This window comes from Protopterus annectens, chromosome 8.part0, assembly GCF_019279795.1.
Source record: "Protopterus annectens isolate FY-2018-M chromosome 8.part0, PAN1.0, whole genome shotgun sequence".
Taxonomy (NCBI): domain Eukaryota; kingdom Metazoa; phylum Chordata; order Ceratodontiformes; family Protopteridae; genus Protopterus; species Protopterus annectens.
In genome coordinates, this window is record NC_056741.1 from 762,716,698 (window position 1) to 762,743,659 (window position 26,962).

The 26,962-nt window shown below is 39.7% G+C and overlaps 1 protein-coding gene across 1 annotated transcript in view; it reads right to left on the reverse strand.

Moving 5' to 3' along the window:
• The window catches only part of CDC14A (cell division cycle 14A), a 1,552,589-nt gene that overhangs the window by 768,110 nt on the left and 757,517 nt on the right, over window positions 1–26,962 (reverse strand). The window contains exon 9 of the mRNA XM_044080231.1: window positions 7,527–7,593. Coding sequence (XP_043936166.1) covers window positions 7,527–7,593 — 67 coding nt within the window. The remainder of the gene's footprint in view (window positions 1–7,526; window positions 7,594–26,962) is intronic.

Genomic DNA, 26,962 nt, shown 5'->3' on the forward strand with positions numbered 1-26,962 from the left:
ATAAGAGTATCAAATTTAAGAATATAGATTGCTTCTTTATATAACAGTTTATCCTTAAAATACGTGTCGGTAAATTCACAATTACCATCCACTTTCTAAAATGGCGCCTTGTAAACCAATAGATGAACCCTGATGTGCTTGATGAAAATGAACTGCCACAGAACTAGTTTCTTTAAAGTTGTCTAGATCTCTTATACGCTCAAGAAGTCTTACTTGGAATGCTCTCGGAGACTGACCAATATAAAGTTTGTTACATGGACATTTAAGGGCATAGATTATACCAGTGGTACCACATTTGAAAAAAACTTTTCACTGCAAATCTACGTCCACCAATATTCCCAAAACTATTCACATATGTTTACAACCCTTACATCACTTACATACATAGGTGCCAAAGTTAAATCTCAAATTATATACATTAACATTAAGCATAATAAATTTACCTTTCACTAGAAAGTTTTTTAAACTTTTCCCCACCCTAAATGAGAATTTAAGTTCCTCAGTTAATCTTTGGTAGGTAGGAGTGTTTGGATGGTGTTGATAAAGTGTTCCCAAAAGCTAAAGGGTATGGGGTTTTTGAAGTTCATTCTTCTCAGGCACTGGTCAGTCACAAAATCAAACATATACCTCACTTACACAGAAACCTGTGGGCAAGTTTGGTAAACCAACAATCAAGCTACTATGGTTTTGAGATGGGAGGAAACAGTAGCATTCAAATGAAACCCATGCAGACTCTGCAGAGAAGTTATTCTATCCAAGAGCTGAGCTGGAGAACCTCCTGGTGTGAGGTAGCAATGATACCAACTGTGCCACTGTGCATGATGAACCAAATTAAGTAAACAAGGATAACATAGCCTCCTAAACTGCTTTCTTCAAAACATTTCCTTTAGCTGTACAGGTGGGGTGTTAAAGAACTTGGACCTAGAAACAGCCATCACCATCACCTGCACTTGTCTTGCTAATAGTGACAAGAAAAAGTAATTTCTTTTAGATATATAGAGGAATATAGTAAAGATTAGTTTAGATGTCTTCTCTATTTGAGTCTGTCCTGCAATAATGTTTCAAAATATTTCCTGTTATTCTGAACTCTGTAGTTACTGTGTTGAGTGAGTATTGACTTGTTCTTTTATTATTTATTATTAAATATATTTAAACCCATCTTTGTGGCTATCAGACACATATTTAAGCTCTTAGCGTACTTGCATATGTATTTGGTGACATTGTACAGGCCACTCCTATATAGCCTTGGTCACACTTACCATTTGGATATTAACATTACACAGTAGGATTGGTCACCCTTTAAGGGCATTTATAGTAGCTGGTAAGTAGTGGTGGCAGTGGTAACTACCTTATAGTCTGGGCAGAAGCGGGCAAAGCTAGTAAACCTGTGCCAGCCTTCCCCAGGTGTGTATGTGTGTGTGCATGTTTGTATATAAATCAAATCTCAATGAGTGTGCGTGTCAGCTACGTGGGCAGGGACATGAAACACTGGTTGAACAGAGAGGGTGCTGGACGTCTCAGCTGAGATCCTAACCCTATAGCTGTGCCAGTGGGGAGTCTTATTGGAGATCTGGAGAAACACAAAGGAACCAGCACCAGACTGATTGTGATCTGTGTGTGCTCTTAAGGGAAATTGTACTTTAGTGTGTACTTGTCATCCTCTCATTGCTGTAATCACAGCAGCATCACAGAATAGCAACCAGGGCAATCAGACTGGCCTTGTAGATGTACAACTCTCAGAAAATAGATAGCCCAACCTTTCCAGAGAGGGGTTAAAAATCCATCTAGAGTTAGAGAGACTTGAGACAGAGGCCAAGTGTTTGTAAATAGAGGCAGCAGAGAGACTGAGACATCTAGAGACTGACGAAAATGAGAAACTGCAACATCTGAAGGCTGAGGAAAATAAGAAACTGCAACTCCTGGAAACTGAAAAGGAGATGCTGACTCTTCAAAGCCATGGAGGTAATGGGGTAATGGAATCCCAGAAGCAACAAAGGTCAGTAAATTTCTTGCACAATTTAGAGGGGGATAATTTTGATAGTTTCATTCATATGTTTGAAAGGGTATGTAAACAGTATAATGTTGACCACGGGCTTTGGGTACAGATCCTGACCTCCTTACTCCATGGTAAAGCTGTAAGTGCAATTTCTAAACTGTCTGAAACTGACCGCTTAAATTATAATACAGTTTGTTCAAATGTTTTAAGTTAACACCTGAAGCTTATAGGAAAAAGTTTCATGAGCACAGACACAAGGCAGATGAAAGTGCGTGAATATGTTGCTGAACTAAGCACTTATTTTCATAGGAGGGTAAGTGGATGTCAGGTCAACACTTTTGAAGGGCTGGCAGACCTTTAGGTAAGGGAACAAGTGCTTAGCACTTTGCCTGAAGAAAGGAGAATCGGGTTAGCTGACAGACCATGCATTACTTCAAATGAGTTGGGGAAGAAGGGAGACCTATACCTAGCAAGCAGGGCATCACTGCACAGGAAAGGGAACACCCAGTGCTGCTCATGGGTCTAAGGAAACCCATGGTGGGCAGCACAGACTGCTTCAACAGAGTCCGCCAGTAGCAGGGAAGCCAGTGGTCTAGGTAAACATCCAGGACCAAGGTTTAAATGTTTTAAATACAACCAGTGGGGGCCATGTAGCATATAGATGTCCATGGAGGGAATGTGGGGAACAAAAGGTGGGCAAGCCAGTTAGTGGAAATGACAAAACGCCAGCAGTAAATTGTCTCAGGACAACAAGGGTACCAAACTACCACAAGAGGTTATATCATATCTTAGTGAATGGGAAGAGGCCATGCCTAAGAGACCACCTCTGACCTAACCATTGTGAAGACTGCGATGGTTACAGAGGAGCACTACTTGCTTGGGCAGTCTACTCCAGTCAGAACTTTAGGAGGGACCCCATTGCATATACCTTTGGCTAGGGTTCTCCTTGACTGGGAGGGTGGAAAAGGAAGCAAGTAAGTATATGTGTTTGAGGATATCCCTGCAAATGTCCTGATAGGGAATGGTTTTGATAATGCAGTACCATGTGTGCATACAGTTGCATTCAATCAGGCTTGGAGACAAGCATATGGGTCTGGTAGCCTGGGGGAGACCCAGACAGACCGCACACTTGCAGCCAGGACTGGTGAGGTGGTTACTTCAGGGCGTGAGCTCCCCTGTAGCAGTGAGACTGAAGGTGACCCATAGCCGTTTGTGGGTACTGATGTTCTCTTGGACAGAGTGACTGCAAGGGCAGAGGTGAGTAGTAGTACCCAGGCTGACAGAGGCACTGCTGTCAGAGGATACCAGACGTCCTGTGGAAAGGGAGCTGGGAAGCGTTACAAACAGAGTTGAGACAGGCTCAGCTCTCAGACCCTACATTACAAGCCCTGAGGGAGGTAGCTAGTGAGGCACCCAATTCTCAAGGGAAGGGAGAAACTGCATACTGGAATAAAGGGTTACTGTATATAAAGACTGGACCCCTGAGGGGGGGCTAGAGGGTGACAGAATACAGCAGTCCATAGTGCCCAGAGGTTAATGTCTGTCACTTCTAGCCACAGCCCATAATATTCCCTTTGCAGGTCATATGGGCATAAAGCATACAAAGAGACATATTATGCAGAACTTCTATCGGCCTGGGGTTGTGGCAGTGATAACTACCTTATAGTCTGGGCAGAAGGGGGCACAGCTATGTGCTAGCCTTTCCCAGGTGTGTGTGTGTGTGTTTGTATATAAATCAAATCTCAAAGAGTGTGTGTGTGTGTGCCAGCTACTTGGGCAGGGACACGAAGAACTGGTTGGACAGACAGGGTGCTGGAAGTCTTGGCTTAACCCCTCAGTTGAGATCTTAACCCTATAGCTGTGCCAGTGGGAAGTCTTATTGGGGATGTGGAGAAAGGGGGAGAAACCAGTCCCAGACTGACTGTGATCTCTGTGAGCTCTTAAGGGAAACTGTACTTTACTGTGTGTGTACTTTGTCAACCTCCCACTGGGAATGTCCTTCACTGTTGCCAGTGGTAAGGATTGAGCCTCCTTGATTACTGGGCCAGTGCAGGGGTGTCACATGGAGTACTGGACTACACAGCAAGAAAGAACTGAAGATGGCATCAGCAGATGACCATTTTATACCATGATGTCCAGACGTCAACCCATATTGACATTTGCTGGCTGGCGGATGCTGAAAAGACTGGTATTCAGACCAGCCACAGGCTTCTATATGGCAGGAAGACCCAAGACTGCAACTTTGCCTACAATGAACATTAGTATTTGAAAGCTAGAAATCCAAATGCTTCTGAAAAAGCCAGAGGTGAAATTTCTAACACACAAATCCAGTCACAAGTTAAACAGCCAAACAGTATGACTAATTTTCACTAAGGAAAGCAGAAATTAACTTTTCTGGAAGCTGTACCAATTTGACAAATTGATGGTATTTTCATTATTTGTATATTTCAAATATGCTACTGCTGGCAATCCAGTAGATGGTAGGCATGTACTAGTCAAGGATTACTTCTTTGTTTCTACAATCCACAGATTACGCACTAGTATACCAAAGGAATAAACTGTATGCTGTGGGTATGCCAACAGAATGACACCATCATGCACACATCAGAAAGGAAGAGGCATATAAAAAAAGGAAAATCATGAGGCATAGCTCTTTAATTATTACAATTCAAATCTAGTTTAAAAATTCATTGCTAAAGAACATATTAACAGTTCCTTGTTTTTCAAAGATGTGAATAAATTATAAAGCTAAAAAATACTGGATCTTGTATCTGAAAAGTCTTAATTTGATTAACTCACATTCTGAGTAAGATATTTTCAACATTCTATGCAGTTTGGTGTGTTTTTTTTCCCTAAATAAGTGTATGTTTTGCTTTTCGGTCATAAATATGTACACATGCAGACATGCATTTTTCCAGTTAAATCAATTAAATATTCTACATGTCAAACTGCATGGTCCATTTAAATGAACATCCAAGTGTTACTGCATTCCATTGGCTAAGGCTTTCTTTTTCAGCTGCTTCATGCATTTCTGAATTATTTTATATAATGCATGTGCATATAAAATGGATATAAAAAGTTCACACACCCCTGTTAAAATGCCAGGTTTTTGTGATATAAAAACATGAGACCACAGTAAATCATTTCAAAACTTTTGCTACCTTTAATGTGACCAATAACCTATACAATTTATACAATTCAATTGAAAAACAAACAAATCTGTTCGGGAAAGAAATATAAAAAAATAAAGATACAAAACACTGGCTGCATAAGTGTGCACACCTTTAAACTAATGCTTTGCCATGTCCGCATACCCTTAAACTAATACTTTGTTGAAACACCTTTTGATTTAATTAGGACCATCAGTCTTCTTGGGTACACGCCTGCCATGAATTAGAAAGACTCTGATTAACTAGAAATAAAATTCATCTGTACTAGTAGGATTTTCCTGACATTTACTCAGTTGCCTGCTACAGCAAAAACAATGGTTCACAGACAGCTTACAAAGCATCAAAGGGATCTCATTCAGTCAGAAGAGTACAAAAAAATTTCCACAGCATTGGATATACAATGGAACACAAGACTGTCATCAAAATATAGAGAAAATATGGGGCAACAGTGACGTTGCAAAGAACTGGAAGTCCCTCCAAAATTGATGAAAAGAAAAAAAGACAAAAAGTGGTCAGGGAGGCTGCCAAGAGACTTACAGCAACAATGAAGGAGGTGCAGGAATTTCTGGCAAGTACTGGTTGTGTACTACATGTGGCAATCTCCCGTATTCTCAGTCTGTCTGGACTATGGGGTAGGGTTGGAAGACAGAAGCCTTTTCTTACACAAAAAAACATCCAGGCTCAGCTAAAATTTGCATAACAATACACCAAGTATCCCAAAAACGTGGGAAAATGTGTTATGGTCTGATGAGACTAATGCTGAACTTTTTGGCCAGAATTCCACAAGGTATGTTTGGCACAAAAACAACATTGTGCATCATCAAAAGAACACCATTCCCCATGGTGAAGCATAGTGGTGGCAGTTATCATGCTTTGGGGGTTGCTTTTCTTCAGTTGGAACTGAGGCTTTAGTCAAAGTGGATGGAATTATGAACACCTCCAAATACCAGTCGCTTTTGACCCAAAACTTTCAGGCGTCTGCTAGAAAGCTGAAGGTGAAGATGAATTTCGCCTTTCAACACAATGACCCCAAGCATACATCCAAATCAACAAAAGAATGGCTTCACCAGAAGAAAATTAAAGATTTGGAATGGCCCAGCCAGAGCCCAGACCTAACTCCCAATAGAAAATCTGTGGGGTGACCTGAAGAGGACTGTGCACAAGAGATTCCCTTGTAATCTGACAGATTTGGAGTGCATTTGCAAGATAGAGTGGGACAAATATTACCAAGTCAAGATGTGCCATGCTGACAGACTCCTACCAAACAGGACTGAATGCTATAATTAAATCAAAAGGTGCTTCAACAAAGAATTAGTTTAAGGGTGTGCACACACAACAAAGGATTAGTTTAAGGGTGTGCACACTTATGCAATCAGCATATTGCACATTTTCATTTTTTATATTTTTTCCCCTTACAGATTTTTCAATTGAATTGTACAGGTTATAGGTCACATTAAAGGTGGGAAAAGTTTTGAAATGCTTTATTGTGGTCTCATTTTTTATATCACAAAACCCTGGCATTTTAACAGGGATGTGTAAACTTTTTATATCCACTGTACATATATTTCAGCGTCCTTATATCTTTCATGTCAGAATTATTAAATGTTGAAATAGAGAGTTCAAATTCAGAAAATGCTTTTGCCTTGCTAGGAACATACATATGCAAGGGTGGCACAGTAGAGCAGCAGTTAGCATTGTCACTTCACAGCAAAAGGTTCTCTCGATTCTCATCTGGGGTGCCTTGTGTGTGGAGTCTGCCTGTCCTCTCTGTGTTCCTGTGGGTTTCCTCAGGGTGCTCCAGTTTCCTCCTACATTCCCAAGACATGCGGTGGGTGGACTGGACATTCTAAATTGGCCTTAGATGAGTGTGTGTGATTGTGTGCGTGCCTTCTGAGGAAGGTTTTGTGCCAGGCTGGCAACTCAACATCGTAAAAAACTCTAATGCCACTCGTTCCGCAGACACCTATGATCTGCTGTGGCAACCCCTGACAAGAGCAGACAAAAGGAGGAGAAACATACATATGTAAAGCAGTTCCAAGCACTACCCATGTTAGTAGGCTTTAACAGATTTATTCCAATCAAAAAAAAAATGTCCTCATTCAAAATAAAGGAAATAAACCTTTATTTCTTTTAGCTCATGTACTGAACTTAGACATGTGTGAATATGCGTACCTTCATTGAAGGTTGTGAGTCAGGGCTGGCAACTCGGCACATAAAAATATACTGCCAATCATTAGCGGACCGGAGTTCCGCTGTGGCAACCCCTAACCGGGAAAAGCCGAAAGACACAACAACTGAACAATTTTAGCAGCACTGGTTAACAAAACCAGATACAAAATTTTTCAGTCAAAGTTTCTTACCTTCCTAATTCCTTGTAAACAGTCTAAAATTGTTAGGTTGTATGTACAGTTGCCAAATGAAGCATCCCTGCAAAACAAAACACAAACAAAATGATTAGTCTAACATTCTACTACAGTAGCACATCTCTCATTAAAATAGCTATAATAAAATTGTCACTAACAAAAGTACATGTAAGGAAACCTGCACAGTTCCCAGGCACCTCTAATCCATTTGCTGTAATCGGCCAGTACATATATATAAAACTTATTTATTTTCGGTTTAACCAGCAAAGTCCACTGGGCCTTACAGAGCCTGTTGTCAGAGGCCCAGGGAGAAAAACTCCTCGGTTACAGTTAAGAAAACAGACAAAATTTATATACAACGGTAGTATGACACAGTATAACATAATGGATTTCAAAGCAAAAGCGTATTACAAGAATTAGGCAGGAATTGTATACAATGGCAGTATGCCAGTTTGTTACATACTGGACAATAAAACTAAAAACACAAGATAAACCATGGCATGGAAAGTGAGGAAGAAACACATCATGAAAGGCAGGTATTCAGGGGGGCTGGGTGCAGGTGTCTGTGTGTTTATGTGTATCTCCATACATACACACACACACATATATATATATATATATATATATATATATATATATATATAAACTATACATTATATAACTATATATTTATATATATATATTATATACCTATATATGCGGTGGTGGTGCTGCGGTAGCGTTGTCGCCTCACAGTTAGACATTGCCCATTCGATTCTCAGTTAGAGCATCTTCTGTGTGGCGACATGCGTGAATGGGCGTTCCTTCGTTGAAGGTTGTGAGTTAGGCCCGGCAAGCCAGCACATAAAACTCTACTGCCAATCATTAGCGGACTGGAGTTCCGCTGTGGCGACCCCTAACCAGGAAAAGCTGAAAGATACCTATATAACACAAACATACCTATACCTATATATATATATATATATATATATATATATATATATATATACACACATATGTGTGTGTGTGTATGGGTGTTTTATATATATATATATATATAAATATATATAAAACACCTACTCATATAATATAAAAAGTGTGATAGACTTAGGGACATAGGTAGACAGTGGTCTCAACTTCGATAATCACATTGCCACAACAGTCAGGAAATCCTATGTGGCACACCTCATCACTAAAGGCTTTTCATCCAGAAAAAAGGAGGTCATTGTACTCATCCCTCATTAGACCCATTATAGAATACAACGCCCCATTTGGTTATGTACCTCTCAAGACATCTGCAACAACTGGAAAGGCCTCAGAAATACCTCAGTAAAAGAATCACAGGCCTAAAGCAGATGCCCTATGCTGACCGCCTTAAACTCCAGCTATACTCTGTCGCATACCGTCTACTCAGAGGAGATCTCTGCTTAACATACAAGGCCATGTCAAACCCAGGAGCTGTTGGACACGCTGCACTTAAATACCAATCCCTCAGAGCCACATGCTCCAGGGATCTAAACCTTGTCATCACAATAAACAAAACATGCTGGAGGGATAGGTTCATGACCCAGAGACTCCCCAGACTCTAGACTGCCTATACATGTCAAACAGAACGCCTCTTTGGCCCTCTTCAAAAGGAACCTTGATGATTGGACGGGAGAAATGAAATTCACCCCGGGGATCACATCAGTCACCCTGCTAGACAGGGGCCCAGGAAAGTAAATAGTGTGGGACGAAACAGCCAGGGGAATTGTTATGGCTAGGCTTGTATAGGCCCTAGGGCCAACAGCCTAGTACCAACCTATGAACCTATATACACACAAACACAGACATACATACAAAAACACAAATGTATAAATGTCTGCATGTCGGACTTCACCACCTCGTCAAAACATTAATCTGGCAAAAGTCCAAATTATTTTGGAATGCTCTCTTAAAAAAGTCTGTGTGATCTTGGAGTTGGTGATATTATGTAAGGGTCATTCAGTCCCACATAGTGGGTTGGAGTTGCACCCCCCTCCCCCGCCCGTTAACCTTTTGAGCAATGGCACAAGAACACAGAGCAAACTCATTTAACGGGGACTTCTGCTGAACACATTTTGTGTATGAACAGAAGCACTTACTCCTACGTACATATACGCGTGCATATATATTAAAAACAATTATATTATCACAGATCAAAAATGAGCTAGGTCTAGACATACATAAACTAACTTAATTGAAAATCTCAATCACAGCAAAAAAGAATGAACTACAATGCTCACAAATGTAAACAAACCACACTAAGATTGTGATTACAGCACTACAACAAACACTTGCTCTAACTTGAAAAAATATGTTACAACACTACATAAGTAAAGCTACCCTACAGTCATACTAAAACCCTTTTTACCACACCTTTCGATGAAGGAGCTCTGCCCCCACTCCATCCCAACTTATACATACCAACTCCTCAATTTTACAACAGAGACCAATGGGAAATAACCATGATGTGTGTTAGACCCAACAATCCCTAACTTGATTATCTCATGATCATTTTCACCATTCACAATTTGTGTAACAAAATCTACACTCAACTAAATCATTCTTAGACCATAAAGACGGTAACCATATAGACAAGTACACAAACACACAGTAGGCCATTGCCACTACACTTATGAAAAGAAATCCAAGCTGACAGCATACAAAATGGCAAAAATACAACAAAATAACATGAATTAGAAAAAAAAAATATGCAGCCTTTCTCAAGTGAATTAAAAGCATTGAAAACTTTAAATATTTCACATCACACAGTTTTACACGCATTCACACATATGGATGTGAAATTTCTTTTACATGTATATGTATGTACGCACACATACACACAATGTATGCATTACGTATACACACAAAGAAAACAACTATCTATTTATTGCATGATTACTGGGAAAGTCAGATTGGGTTGAAGTCCATTTTCAGTGGAGGACTAGCGGAAAAAGCTTCAAATTGCTACAAAACATTTTAACAATTTTACAAGTTTCAAAATAAAACGAAAACATCTGCAGTTTAAATAATTATAACAAATTATACATAATATAAAAAACATTGGTCAAGAAACAAAACAAGGTATACGGCAATCATTTAATATTTAGAGAAATTTTAGAAAGTTTACTTGGAAATTAAAGGTAAGTTAGTCTAATACAAATAGGAACTGCAACATGAAGTGAGGGGAAAAACAGGCTTATAGTATATTTAGTGTGAAAGCCATCATGCCCTAACACACTGCTCCCCAATCACAGAATGAAACCACCACTGAAAACACTTGATTGGATCATAAAAAAGAAACATTAAACCCTTCTCCGAGTGATTGCAGCCATCACCTAAAATACAAAAAATCTTAAACACTTAAATAAGCATTTTTTTCAGCAAGCAAGACTCTTGCACCCCCCCCCCCCAAACAACCCCCTGTAACTTGTATGCAACTGTGAAATGCATAAAACAAAGGAAGGGAAACATACGGCAAATATGTAAAACCAATATTATCCTCCTCCCCAAACATGAATGACCACAAATTCAGCCAGCAGAACATGAGATGGTACCTACCTTCATGATCAGAGCTTATGAACAACAGTACAAGATAAACAGGATACTTAGTGCTGAATTTGCTGATTGAGACTAAGGTTAAGTGTCCTACTTTCATAAATATATATATGCAAGTTCTAGTCTTATTTTGGTCCCAACCTAAGTTTCATCGCTACATTTCTGTTGCAAGTGGAGCTGCTGGGCTCAGTTCTCCACTGGGTTGTGTGTTTTTGCTGTTAACATTGCTTGTTGCTTTCTGTTGGCTTTATATTCTGCTGCACCACAAGCATTACATGAATGACTACACTAATCAATGCTAAACAGTAGCTAGTAAACAGTCTTTTCTCACCAATTCAGGGTATTTGAAAACTCTCCTTTAATTATCTGCACTCAGAGCAGAAACCTGCAACTCTGCAAACTGTTACCACCAAACTCAAGGGTCACCAATGTGATATGCAGAAGTCCAAAAGCAGCTAAAGCTGTCTGCCACTTAAGAAAACAATCCCTGTCATAGGCACCTTGATAGAAAGTACAGTTGTGCAAGATCTTACCATAACAGTAGATGTCCTTCTATTCACTGTTGCAGTATTCTTAACATGTATCCCCTGCCAAGGACAGAACGACATCCAGTCAGTATACCAAAGCCTTCAGGTTGCTACTGATAGGTCGTATGTCACATGTATGATCCCCACACAAGGCGTAGGGCATAAAGGTAACATCCAGTCATATCGTCCGAACGGACAGCACCAGGAGGAACCCAGCCTAAGGATACAATAGGGTAACATACACATCCACAGGGACAAAAGACCGGGGGGGGGGGGTGAATACAACAACAGTGAAGAGAAGGGCATCTACTGTTATGGCAAGAGTTTACACAACTGTACTATGTCCTTTCATTTCACTGTTGCAGAATTTTTAACATGAGGGGCAGTGCAAAAGCTCAGGAAGACGGGGGAGGAGACAGGGCCAACAGAGCCTTCTAGGTCCAAATGAAGAATGGCCCTAGCAAAACCAGCTCTCCCCCAGGATATGACATCTATTTGGGATTTCTTTATATGTAGCATTTCTAACAGAGCTGGGGCAGACATGCTTTGCATGTCAAGCAAAGATTGCCTCTTAGTAGACGATATGAGACAGAACAGCTGGAGGTTTTTTTGAGTCTGTCAGTGTACATGCGTTTAAGGCCTAGGATCCTCTTCGTGAGGTACTTTTGTGGCCTTTTCAGCTGTTGCATGAGTCTAGTGATGTACATGCCAAATGGTGCATTATACTCGACGACTGGCCTAATGAGGGACGAGTATAGCGACATGACCCCCTCTTTCTTTCTGGATGCAAAACCCTTGGTAATGAGATGTGCCACATATAAGGACTTTCTGATCACAGTGGCAATGTGGTGGTCGAATGAGAGGTTGCCGTCAACCTGTATCCCCAGATCTCTTATAACACCTTCAGTGGTCAGTGGGCTCCCATCAATGTGGTAATTAGTGGGAACTGAGTTTTTTCCCAAAGGGGATGATGACGCATTTTTTGGCAATATGCTTAAGACCATAGTTTCGACAAGTCATTGGTCTCAGTGAGGCCTTTCTGTAGGATGTCTACATCATTTGGGGAGTTAATGACTCCCAGCTTACAGTCTGCAAACTTGGTCAGCCGGAGTCCCACCATGTTGGCCTGGAGACTATTAACTTGCATAGCATTCTTAACAAAACAGAATTCCACTCATGGAGAGCTCAATACTCCCCCAAAAATCTCTCTCGCTCTCTCTCTCTGAAACATGGTTGAAACTACACAACACTGAGTTCTCTCCCCTCTTGGCTACATCATCTTACACTTTGACAGAATGCACAAAAAGGAGGAGGTATAGCCATTATGTATTCTGACCAGCTAACCTTATTCCCACCTTACTAACCCACATCCCTATTTTCACACAGTCAAATTCATCACAGCTAACTGTAAACTAAACAACAAAACCTTAACGATAGCTATCTATATACCCCCAGGAGATTACAAACCCCTTACTTGAACAGATTCTTCACTGGGCAGCCAACAGTATACCTAGTGAAACTATCGTACTAGGTGATGTTAATATCAACTGGCTGGCCCTCTCCTCCAACTCCTCAACCTCCAGCATACACCTTTATGGCTATACCAAACTCATTTCCTCTCCCACTTTTCTTCCACAAACCCACCAACACCAGTTCCATCCTTGACTGGATTCTTGTCTATCTAACCTCTACCACCAGCCTGAATCCCTGCCTGGTTCAATTAGTGATCATTCCCCCTACACACATACACAGATTTCCCCCGATTGCCATTGTCTTCATAAATTCAAGGAGTGCCATAAGCATACCAACTTCAACCCTAAAACTTTCAACTACCTCTCAGCTATTTACTGGTCCTTTATCACCTCTCTCTTGATGAAGCCATTCTGCAATTCAACACTATCTTCCTAAACACTCCAAACTCCCTAGCCCCAACAATAACAGAGTTAAATTACATTCTTCTCCCTGGCTCACCAAATCAACCCTATCCCTCATCAAAAACAGAGACAGCATGGAAACTATGGATTAAGACGAAAATCAGACACACATCTCCAAAAACATAGGGAACTCCGTAACCTAGCAAAAATCACAAATACGGACAAAAAAAAAAAAACTTCAGCCACACACCCCAAACTATACAACCTAAAGATCCCAAAAAGTTCTGGAAAGCTGTCAACCAAATTTTTCATTCTGTGAATCCCTCAGCACCAAACTCCTACCCAAAAAATTAACCCCAAGAAACTGCCTCCATCTTAATTACCTACTTGACAGATACCATCAACAAATGTATGCCAACCTCCAACCCAGACAATACCTCACATCTCCCACCATCCCTCAAACTACAGAATTCCCCACTCTCCCTATATCCTATCCCCACTAGCTACATCAAAAATGGTCTTCTAAAACAAACCATGTTCCCCCATCAGCTGACAACTTACCATCTCTCTTTCTAAAAGCTGCGGCCAACTCCATAGCATGCCCAGCCTCTAACCGGTCAGTCACTGAATCCACTGTCCCAACTCTCTGAAGGAATTCCACACCATACCTATCCACAAAGGAGGAAAACACAGTCAAACTATCTATAGCCCAATTGCCATACTCTCACCCCTCTCCACCAGAATTCTTGAGCACTGTGTGCATATACAACTCATGTCCCATCTCTCCCAATAAAACTTCATCACCCTTACCCAGCATGGCCTCGGTCCCTACCACAGCACCACTACTGCTCTTATTCCCTTTACTAACTCCATCTCCCTAGCCAGAGACAATAATAAACTGGTCTGTTGCCTCTTCTTAAATCTATCAAAAGCCTCTGACACTGTCACCCTATCCTCCTCTCAAAACGTTCTCAACTCAACCTCTCCCCTTCTCTATTCTCTTGTTTTTCTAGCTACCTCACTGACAGCTAGCCATCAAATGGCTCTCTGCTCTTTCTCCCTTCCTCCCTATAAAAACAGGAGTCCCTCAAGGCTCAATTTTAGGCCCATTCTTTTTAATATCTTTACTACCCAGCTCCACACTTCCTGTCCTCAGTCTTCACACATACATTACACAGATGACTCCACTATCATCACTATTGCAGACAACCCTTCTGGCTTTCTCACCCCAACTCAAACCTCCTTCAACCTCACCAAAACTCTGCTTCTCACACCAACTCAAACCTCCTTCAACCTCACCAAAACTCTGCTTACTAACAACCAACTCATTCTAAACCCAAAAAAGCAAAACCTCCTCCTATCCCTTCCTAAATCTCTCTACCATCTTAAATCCTCCTTCACCATCCCTTCCCTTAATACTACTACCTCATCAGAATCCCACACAAAGCTCCTTGGAGTAATTATTGACAGCCAACTTAAAATCAACCTCCAAATACACCACAATATAAAGAAAACTCAACAAAAACTTGGCCTACTATATTGGAACAAAAACATTTCCTTAACCCCAAACTCCAGAATCTCACTTACTCAAGCTAATCCTTACTCAAGCTAATCTTCTCCCCAACCTCTTCTACAGTTTGCAAATCCTTACTAACTTACAGTCCTTTCTACAATTCAAACTTGAAACCACATACAAGAAAAAAGTGACCAGATTTGCAGCCAACCTACCACCAAAATCACACCACTGTCTAGCGCTCTGTAATCCCAGCTGGTTAGTTTTTCCTAACCAACTTGTACATATTCAACTTCACATTATCCACACCATCATAAACAAGCCCTCCTCCTGCCCTAGTATTTCTTCTCTTGTCTCCCTCTATAGTCCACCTTGCTCCATCAGAAGCTCTGACCAACTCCTACACATTCATAAACCTAAAAAATCTTTAGGGCAAAACCTCTACAGTTACCATCCAGCTCTATCATGGAATAAACTTCCCATGGCCCTCAGAAATACTACCTACTTGCATACCTTCAAGACAATTTTCAGAAATTACCTTAGCACCTGGAGGTGTCACTGCAATCATCCCACTTAAAATCTTCCCTCCTTTCTACATAATGTTTCTCGCCCTGACCTTCCTTCCAACTTCTTCCTCTCCCATTTTGCTATCCTTTCTAACTTCCCACATTCAACTATGGCATTCAACTATGGCATTCAACTATGGCATTCAACTATGGCATTCAACTATGACATTCAACTATGACATTCAACTATGACATTCAACTATGACATTCAACTACTGCTCCACACCCCTCCAAATTCTTGCCCCTATTACTCTGACACATCCACCTTTCCTCCTTCCACCCCTGCCCCTCTTGTTCCACTCTCCCTATAACTTACCAAAAACTAATTTCTATTACTACCTTTCTAGACCTATATACACATTTCTTCTGCCTTCTTTCCACTATGTTCTTTCCCACCTCCTCTATACTCTTTATTTGAAATATCTCATTTGCTGAATTTCCCTGACCTGAACAGTAATGGCCATCTGCTTACCTAATCTTATATAAACTTTTTGGTGTTTACTATATGTTTGCTTACATAACCTGTACTGAGAATTTACGACATGATTGTTATCCTCTCCACTCACAAACTGTACTGATAATCTATTACTTGCAAGTCATTTTCTTTTTACATACATAATCTATTTTGAGAATGTATTGCTTAATATGTATTGTTAAACTTTTAATTGTATACTTTATACTGTGGAGCTTTTCTCCTCAGAGCTCTGCTGAAAAAGGTTACAAGCTCAGAAGGACTATCCGATCAACAAATGTCAAATAAATAAAATAAAATAAACAAATGAATGACTAAATGAATGTACTGAGATACCACTCACCACACTGAACAGAGTGATGGTCAGCTTTATCCCCAGTACTAAAACTGGCAGTGTCAACAATGCACTTGGATCCCCTTGTCTGAAATATGCATATGATCTTGCTGCTGTACACTTGGCAAACAAACCTCAACATTCCAGCCTGGATAATATTAAGAAACACACACATGAGCTCTCTGTGCATGTTTCTGATGCTGGTAAGCAATTGGTTTTGAGCAGTATCCTGCCATAACCACAAAATTATGCCAAAATGCAAACAAAAAATAGAGTGCAACAACTGTCTCAGTAACTGATGTCACACCAGCAGGACAAAATGAGCATTCGAGTAGACGGAGATGGTTGGCAAGCCTGTCTGCTTCACTAAGGAGAGCTTCAACGTCTCACTCCAGGGCTTCTGTATATTGACAAGAAAATTTTCTGTCCACAATTGGCATCTTTAGACAAAGCTGGTCTCCTACACCTACCAGCTTAGCAGACTCACAACCAGGGCTACAGGAAAATGCCACTGCTCAATTCTAGTTTCCTCATCAAATGAATCATAGGTATGAGTTACCTGCGTTATATAGTGCATCTAAAATTCATTCTATTCTTATCCAACAGACTTCTACGTGGCACACACTGCCTTGCCTACAAGGCATCCTTGGCATTCTATATGTTCACACAACTGGGGAAAAACACAAATACCAGCTCTAGGAACTTAAACCTACATAATATATTCAAGACTTGCTGGCAGGATAGAGCCACCTCTCAAAAGGTAACATACCTTTGGAATAAGCTCCAACTCCATGTCAAAGTAGCTTCCTCAATCTTTCAAAATCTGTCCAAGAAGGATGGATGACTAACTATGCATTCACCCAAGGTCTAGCTCTAAAGTCTCACAGACAGGTAAACTGCAGTGGCTTGACTCTTAAAATATCTTCAAGATTGATTGCCTAGTATGCACCTATGAGCCAACATATGCACGTGTCTGTATAAATGTATGTCTATAATTATACAACTTCCTTACTGTACACATTAAATATCTTTCAGACTTCCAACAAATACAGGATAAACAGTTCAAATTTGAAAGAAAGAATTCAAAAATTTAAAATTACAAAAATATTAAAACATAAAATTGCAATCACAATGTTTATCTTAGTATAAATTTCACTAAGTAATAGACTACTCTTTAGCTCTATTAAAGTCAAGTTGTGACAAATTACAATAAAACAAAGTATGAACTCCTTTACCCCAGGCCTGAACTGAAATGCTTCATATCCTTCAGAGTGGATCAAAGCCAATAAAACAACAAATAAGACTACAACTACTCTCAAATTATAACAGTCCTCCTAAATTCTTAACGGCAGACTTCCTACTCGACCACTGCCCAAGAAAAAGTGGCATGAAAAGTGAAACAATCCCAAACACTCTCCTCCCATGAAGGATGTAACCCACTGAAGCAAAATTTAATAAACTTACAAATAACGATTCAGATTTTCCACAACTTCCATCTCTGATTAAAATACAACAAATAATTTCATCCATTTTGCATGGTCCACCAATAAAACAAGTAAACAGTTACCACCCTTCCCTGGAATTGCTACTGCATAATACAGGAAACAATGTCAGAACAAAGTCTGAAGCATTAAAAAAGATCCTGTTAACTTCTATATTTTATTGTAGTGTAGAAAGTACAGTTTCGTGAGTAAATTGACCACAGCAGCAGATGGCCCAAAAAAAAATCATTGCTGCACTAGTCTTAGCTAAATGAGCTGTATCCCACCAAGGATACAACAGCCAGCCTCTCTTCCAAAGCATTTGGCTGCTTCCACACATGCACCCAAGACTGTTGGGTTGTATAAGCTTCCACAGGGAGAAAAACAGCAGCCTGGGTGTCAAAAATTTCAAGACTTTCTTGTCAAACAAAAGAAGGCTGGCTATGATCCTGATAAAGTAAAGTAAGGGAGAGATAAACAAATCATTAACTACCTAAACAGAAAGGGGAAAAGAGGGAGGAAGTGGCTATTGAAACAGTGATATAGCAATATCAGATGTTGCTGTAGTGCATTAAAGATTTAACCATGGTTGGTGTGGTTTAATCAAGAGGGCGAAGCCCAAGTGATTTAGCCAACCGTGGGTAAATCTTCAATATACAAACACCACTTGAGTCAGTTACTGCTAGTTATAAAATGTCATTATTTAAGAAAAAAAATTACCTACTTTTCTTAAATGTCTTTGCATAATGGCACCGTGTTCTGCTTCTGCTGCATATCCTGTTGCTTTTTTTTGATGTACTGCGCATGCATGTGGGACTTACGTTCTGACACTTACTCAGTGCATCAGTGCTTTGGAAAGGAAGCAATGGAAAAAGGAATGTGTCTGTTTGCCCCCCCCCTTTTTGGGGGGGAAAAAGGCTTTGGACACTTCAGGGATAGGAAAGAGACAGGATGGAGGAAATAAAAGAAAAATCAGGTATGTTTCTTTAGTTTTGAATAACGTACCCGATTTTCCTAGTATTTTCTCTGTCCTGTCACACTCGTATTCCAGACTGTCTGGATTTCTAATTTTATTTATTTTTCTTTAAAAAATTTTAAAGTTACAGCATATACCAATGGAAGATAGTCCGGGCAACCTGACCTTTTTCCACTGTTATATACTGGGATTTACAATGGGCACTGTGGTTGGACTGACCAATCAGCATGCTACTTTTTGAATACTAACAGGCCAGTCATTGTATAATTGAACATCTACTATAATACACAACTGTACTATACACATTCAAAATTCACTGCTGCAGTAGCCTTAGTATGGGTAAAGTATCACAGCTTAGGGGAGCAGCTTCTGCAGCAGTGATATAATCATTTACTGTTGAGGTAAGTTTACTTACAACTGTACTATGTTCATTCATAAAACAGTTATCAAACTTGCATCATTCAGGTATTCAAGTGAAGTTGTTTGAAAGTGGGGTACATACAACTCCCTGTCTTGTATGAGTAGATCCACTGAGTGATGGGAGCTTGTGTAATTGCCCTCGGCCAGTTCCATAAAAAAGGGAGAGCCACTGCTGCTAGGGCCAGAAGGGAGTCAATGCAATGCCATTTGGGGAGTCGTCCTGAAACCTCAGAATGACCATGCATATACATCTGTGGAAATGCATGCAGGACCATTCTCATCCATGGGAATGCAAAAACATCTACTTTCCAGGCTTAACTGCAGGAATCCTGGAACAGAATTTGTTCAGTTATCAGTTTTGAGAGGAGGAAAAGAGATCTACGGGAGGAGTCTCCCCACAGCAGGATTAATTTCCTGGAAGACTGCCTCCTTTCTTTGATTTCCATTTGTGAGCATCTGTTTTTCCTTTTCAGCTTGTCTGCCACTACATTTTACTCTGACAGAATGTAGGTTCAAAAATAGCGCTATACACTAATAGCTACTGTAATTTCTATCAGTTTCATAATCGGAAAACTGACCAGTGCAGCAGTGCACCTCTCTGCATAAAAGATGAATGACAAACATTTCACTAATGAAAATTAGTGTGTGAGCTTTTTTTAGGGACTTGTTTGGTGTTAATCTGCACTTGACAGTAAGTTTTGCTGTGCTTTTACATTAAGTTGTTCCAGGATCATTTTACCTTACAGGAGAAAGTGTTTACCTGGACTCTCTGTGTTGGGAGGCACTCCAGAGAGCTTAAAGTATTGTAATTTATTGGTCAGAGAGCACAGGAGTTAGTTTTCAGCTTTTTCAGTCTACTATAAATTAGGCGCATTTTCACAGAACTGTTCACCACTTGGTGGTGGTTATCAGTACCCTGTATAATAGCAAACGTACAGTGCTAGTACTTAAGACTTTAACCCCTAACACGAAGGCTTTGTATGGAGCCAAGCTGAGGGCAGATAGAGCATCAAACAGCATTAAGATCATAGCACTAACATCTAGGCTTCTTCCCTGACACCACTCGGTTGACCCCCTGTAAAACCAAGATCTTAAAACCTTAACAGCACAAACCTAATACAGGATCTGACAATATGGATTTGCAATTTCCTAATGTCCATGTCCTGCTTGGTACATATGGGAATCCTGAGACAATGTGGCAACTGTCATGTACTCAATCTTAACCCTTACTGAAACTAACACAGTATGTGAGAGACATGCATACATAACTTCCCTGCAGGCAAAAATCTCACAAAAAAGGTTGTCAGAACCATAGACACTACATCCTTCACACAATGCTCACCACAGAGAGAAACCTTCATACACTGAGACACGTACAAGAAACCTAATCACTAAAGCACACACCAAAAGCAACACTTAACACATAAGCCTACACTCAATAACCCCACAAGAACAAAGCCCATATTACAGGCAAACACCTAGTACTCTTGTTATAAACGATTTTGTTACAACACACAGATACTTCTGTCAACAGGCTGGACAAGGAGAAGACAATGGTCAATTGCCTATCTGGAGCTGGGAATATGCAATATCACACAATTAATTCACTGCACCCCAGGTACCAATAAGATTCGATCTTAGTCCCTGTGAGTGCAAATGACCTGAGGTATACCTCACTGGACTGCATGAAGAGAGACATTATGAATCTCATAGGTTCATAGTTTAGTTCTAGGCTAACTGCCCTTGTGGGCCATTCTAAGCCTAGCCAATTACTCCAAGTGAAAATCAAACCCTGCACCTTGTGTCTGTAAGGTAAACACCTTAACCATTATGCCAACCTCCCCCTCTCTGAATATGTCACAGACAGGTATGTGTCTTGCACTTAGCACAGTTCTACCTGCACCAAGGATGATGTCACAGTATGAACAAAAAATGATTGATTTCAACAACTGGCTTAGTTTCTAGTGTCATTTATTTTTGTTTACCAGGATAGTACATTGGTCACCATCACTAAAGATCATTTGCAGGTACAGCCCAGGTGAAGAAATTAACAAAAAAAAGAAAATTGAACTAATTCACAAACATACAGTAATGACAGAAGTCACAATTCCACAGACAACTGATACAATATGTAAACAATATTAGCAGAGTAGAAAATCAAGTGCAAATTAATTTAAGTTGTAATTATGAGAGGAAAGCAGCAGCAGCTGAGAACAGAGGACCAAAGTAGAAGTGATGCTGGTATGCAGGGAGTTAGGTTATATGCCCAGTGGAAAAGCACTTGCAGTCAGATTTTTGATGGTGTCTGTTGAGTTAAGCTCTGACGGTGGGCAAAGAGGATACTTCTTTAAGGTGTAGGGGAAGGGACCGACAGTTTTTGGGTGCAAGAATGGAGAAGGAATGGTTGGTACAGTGCAGTTTAGACTACTGGGGTGGTTGGAGTGAGGGAGTTAATTGGGAGAGGTTGTGGAGGATATATGGGGTGGTTTCATAACGGAACATGGCTGCAAGAGGTGGAAATGCACCTGGTTGAAGCAATTAGAAAACAAGAGACCCTTGGAGTAGCTCAACTCTGTAGGAGACATTTGGCCTTGAAAAGAGGGTGAAACAGTGGTTTTCCTAAGGGGAGGAATTAGAAATTAATTGTCAGATGTTGTTTTCAATGGACTATACAATGGGTGAATCCCCCCCCCCCCAGACTGTGGCTATGATGGGGAGCCGATATAAGTCCCTACTGCAGCTCTAGATGGTCTGGAGAGAAAGGGAGATACTTTTCAGGGCCAGGATAATAGAACTGATCTTTTTCCTAGTGTTTTCAATGTGGCTTTTGAATTTAATTGACTGGTGAAGCCATAAACCTAAGTATTTAAAGGAGGTGGCTGTTTCTATTGGGAAAGCGTTTAGATCTGCGATGTTGGAGATTTTTAGGAGTCTTTCATCTTTTGTGAGTTTCCAAATGTCATACTTTTTGTTTAGAGGTTAAGAGGAACTTATTGTTGTTTAGCCATGAATTAAGGGTGTGAAGGTCACACTGACGCTGGGTTTGAATAGTTGAATGTAAGGGACTGCATTGAAGAATAACCATTTCACTAACCATGCCACTTCAGAGAAATCCAATATTTATCAGCATGGGAGGACATGGTTAACAGATCTCTTTGCTTTGCCAAGGATGGTCTGCACCTGTCTCCCCCACCCCCAGGCTTTCAGATATTTGGAAAACTTTATCCATCCCCTTTGACTCTTTTTAGGCAATGTCAAACAGTGAACAGAAAAAAAAACTCAAAGCAACCTTAAGATGTTACTGCTCGATGCTAGCAGCCTAAACAAACTCCACACCCTACAAGACCTCTTCACTCTGGAGAATGCAGACATCTGTTCTGCTATCTAGACTTAGTTTAAAACCATAGAACATGCCCTGGCAATGGGAGGCTTCAGTGCCTTCCTCACATATACACCAACAGCAGCAGAGAGAGAGAATAAAGGTGGAGGTGTCTCAATCTACTTTAACAGCAAATAAAACTCTAGGTTGGTTAAACTGTATGATGCCCTAGAGTTCATCCACATCCAAGCCTCTATAGACAAGGCTCCCTAGCATGTCATGGACAGTAACAGGTCGCTCTCTACGACCCATGAAGCTCATTACTCTTACCTAGACCTACTAGGAGGTGCTCACCATCCAAATACTCTATTCATGGGAGACAAACTACCACTCTATACACTGAAAAATATACACTGCCTCTAATTCACAAGCACATTTCCTGGACATTTACCAATACCAACATGCTGGACTAGACAGTGCATTCTCGAATCAAAGGATAAAATGTATTGGACCTAGTAATCACCAGCATGGGAGAGGGGTGCATCCTCAATATCACATCCTCAATGGGGTGAAGTCAGACCATAAAGCTGTCTCCCTCAGAATAAAAACAAACCCAGAAAACCCAACTAAACCCGTAACAGTCAGGAACTAGACGAAAGCAAACTAAATCCTATTAAGCGACAGTTTGTCAAAATTCTCAGCTCACCCAATTCCTGAAAACACAGCTATCTAAGCAGAATTATTTACAGAAATCCTGTATAAACATGAAAATTACTGCACTAAGGCTGCCATATCTACCAGAAGCAAGATCAGATTAAACACTAAACACAAGCCACACTGGTGGAATCCTTACTTTAACAGGTTATTTAATAAAATAAAAAAGTCATGGCCAAAGTCAGAGAGACCAATTATCAGAGACAAGAGCCCCTATTCAAATAAACAAAAAACAAAGAGGTCGAATAAAGGTTTATTATGAGGTCAGGATAGCCTCCCAGGTCAAGGACATTCACAAGATCTTCTACAGCTATGTCAGGACCCATAAAGGTAATACTCAGCAGGGTGCAGAACTGGTGGTAAATGACACAACCTTCACTGACCAGGGTAACATAGCAAATTCACTGTTAAATTTAGCTCTAACTTTACCACCTCACTCCCTTGCAGTGTGGTCAAAGTATTAAGAGTTTTAGTTTTACTAACATACTCCAGTGAAGAGTGTGAACTTTAGTCTTCATTAAGTATTGAGTAATTTAATCTTCTTGCAGTCCATATAACTGTCAAAAGTCTTCTCCAAAACCACAGTTCAAAAGCATCAATTTTTCCAGTGCACAGCCTTACTTATAAGCCCACTCAAACACCCTCTTATCCTGTCTTGGTGGGACCAGACCATAGGCTAGACAAATGAATGGCTGGTTAATTAGAAAAAAAAAAACAAAAACAAAAAAAAAATAGCATTTATAGGTTACAAATCAGCTAGAACAACAGGATTTGTGTTTGTATGAATTTTTCTAATGAATATGAAGTCTAAAACTCAAATATCTGTCATTATTTAGCCCAGAATAGGCGAAGTGTTGTTCTCTGTTGTTTTTTGCTAGGGCTATGGCAGAAATTTGAACAGTTAAACAAGAGGCCAGTTAGAGAGGCCTGATAAGAGGGAGTCAACTTGTATATTACTATTGGCAGAACAATAGCTTTGATTATAAAGACATTTGTTGACAATGTTACATCTTTGATTTTAAGCTCTAGTCCAGATTTGCCATGGCTTTCTTTCCTAAAAGCAAACATTATTTAATTTGATGGTTGCGATCACCATCTGTATAGATTATTAAACCTAGGGAAAACAAATCTCTCACTGGCAACATTTCTTCCCTAATTGCAAAGAACTGCTATGCAACATATCAAAATCGTTCCAGCCTTTTTGATACTGAACAAGCCAGCTTTTCCACTTTCTACTTTAACCTGCATCAACAGCTCCTGAACTCTTTCTCACTTTCAGGCATTACAGAGATGTCATGAGCATCTCAGGTTAATATTTCTCCCAACATTGATTCCTGTATCTGATTAATCTAACCCGACATTTCATTTGATATAGTCAGCATATATATTAACTAAATAGGGGAAAATATACAGCCTGTCCCAATCTTGAACCAGTTACTCCATATCTGGTTCCATCTATTTCTTGTTCTGTATAAAGATTTATCTGGTGGCATACAGTAACCCAGTATCCGCATATCTGTAAGAACTTGCCATAATTTTTATGGTCCACACAATCAAAATATTTAGAATAGTCAATAAAGCAGAAGCAAATATTTTTTTTTCTGAACTCCCTTGCATTCTCCACGGACCACTGGAAGTTGGTAATTTGATGGAATGCTGGAAGAACAAGTACAGAAGCAGGCTGCCAAAGTTGTAAAAAACAGGTTTATTCCAAACGCATAGAACAAAGAACACTCCAGGGTAGCAGCTCCAATTCACCAATGACCTAGGTTTCGTCCCAAGGAAATGACTTCATCAGATTGGTGAAGTAGTGCTGCTTATTTATATCAAAACAAATTGAATAATTACACTCAGTTAATTCTGTTAAAAAGACAATTCAGATGTTACATCCCCTAGTTACAAAAAGATGTTTGGTTAAAATAGTAAATAAAACATCCTATGGATTCGTGTATGTTTCCTATATTAATTTATTACTCCTAAAAAACTGAAAAATGAGTAAATACTGATTATATGCCAGCATAATTTCATACTAACTCTATTATATCCTAAATAGATAGATACCCTATGCATGCTGTAGGTGCCCTATAGGTGTGTATGTGAAGTGTTATATATTTTCTACCAAATTATGAAAATGCATAAATAAATCCTTATCAATAAAATAATATTGGAATGTTATTGTGTGTGTGATGTATAACTCATTTTAAATGGTTACACCTAACCAAAATATATTTACTGTGTAAAAATAATGGAACATCCTGACCCCTTTCATTCAGTACAATACCTTAAAATACTATATGTTCTGAAGGTGTTTTAACCTAAGCCAAGGCTTGATTGAAAGAAATTCATTCAGGCCTGGATCATGGTTGGCATCAAGTCTAAGTTGCCATGTAAGCTCACACATATCCAAGTGGTATTCAGTAATTCTCCCCTGTTGGTCGAAGCACACCTGCTGGATCACACAGAATCTAAAATTATGTCCTTCATTGGCCATAACGTGTCTAGCCAGGGCGTTTGTCGGTTTTTGATGTTTTATATCAAGAATGTGTTCTTTTATTCTATCCCTAAACCTTCTACAGGTTTTCCCTACATAAAACGCCCTGCAATCTTCACACTTGGCTAAATATACTAAATTCTTGCTATAACAATCATAATGTCCATTTATCAAAATATCATATTCATTAATAGAAACTGTGTCCTGATGTCCAAATGTATTTGCAAGTTGTACATCTACCACATTTATAATTTCCTTTGCATTTGTTACTATTAACCATTGTATCCACCTTACTTCTTTCAAAAATGTCCTTTAATGACATGTCCTTCTTGTATACAAAGTTGGGCTTGTGTGAAAAAATCCTCGGTTCCACCTTATTCCTATGAAATATCTCCCAATACTTCGTAACTATGTTAACTAGCACTCAGAATCCAAATTGTATTTTAAAATATACAAAATAGTGTCATTTCCAAAAGTGTTTGATTCACTGTTACTTGTAGAATACCCAAATTGATCTATACTGGATGTAATAATTGGAACTATAATTTTGTTACTTCTTTTAAATACAATTTCCCTTTTCAGGTCTAAACATAGTTTTGTCGGATACCCTCTGTTAAGAAACATTTGAATAACAGAATCTAATTCCATCTCAAAGTCCACATCATCACTGACCATGCGTACCACCCTAACCATCTGCCCTTTTACTATGGCCTTTTTTTGATGTGGGGGGTGCCAGCTGTCATAGTGTAGATAAGAGTTTGAGAAGGTAGGTTTTCTGAATATATTTGTTCTAACCTTACCTTCTTTTTGATCATATGTTAAACTCACATCTAAATAATCCATCTTTTCAGTATTGACCTGATGTGTGAACTTTAGAAACCAAACTGTGTTATTGATATATTCAAGGAAATTATCTAATAAAAGTTTTTCCCCGGACAAATAATAAAGATGTCATCCAAAAATCTCAAATACATGTTGATAAATGGGCTATATTCACTTGTGTGTACATACTTTCTTTCCCAATAAGCCATAATATAATTTGCGTAGATGGGGGCACAAGCTGCCCCCATAGCTACGCCAAAGGATTGTTTAAAATAATGGCCATCAAAGTACAAAAAATTGTTTCTTAATACTAAGTCCATTAATCTAACATATGTGTTGACTTCATCTTGTTCATAAACACCAGTA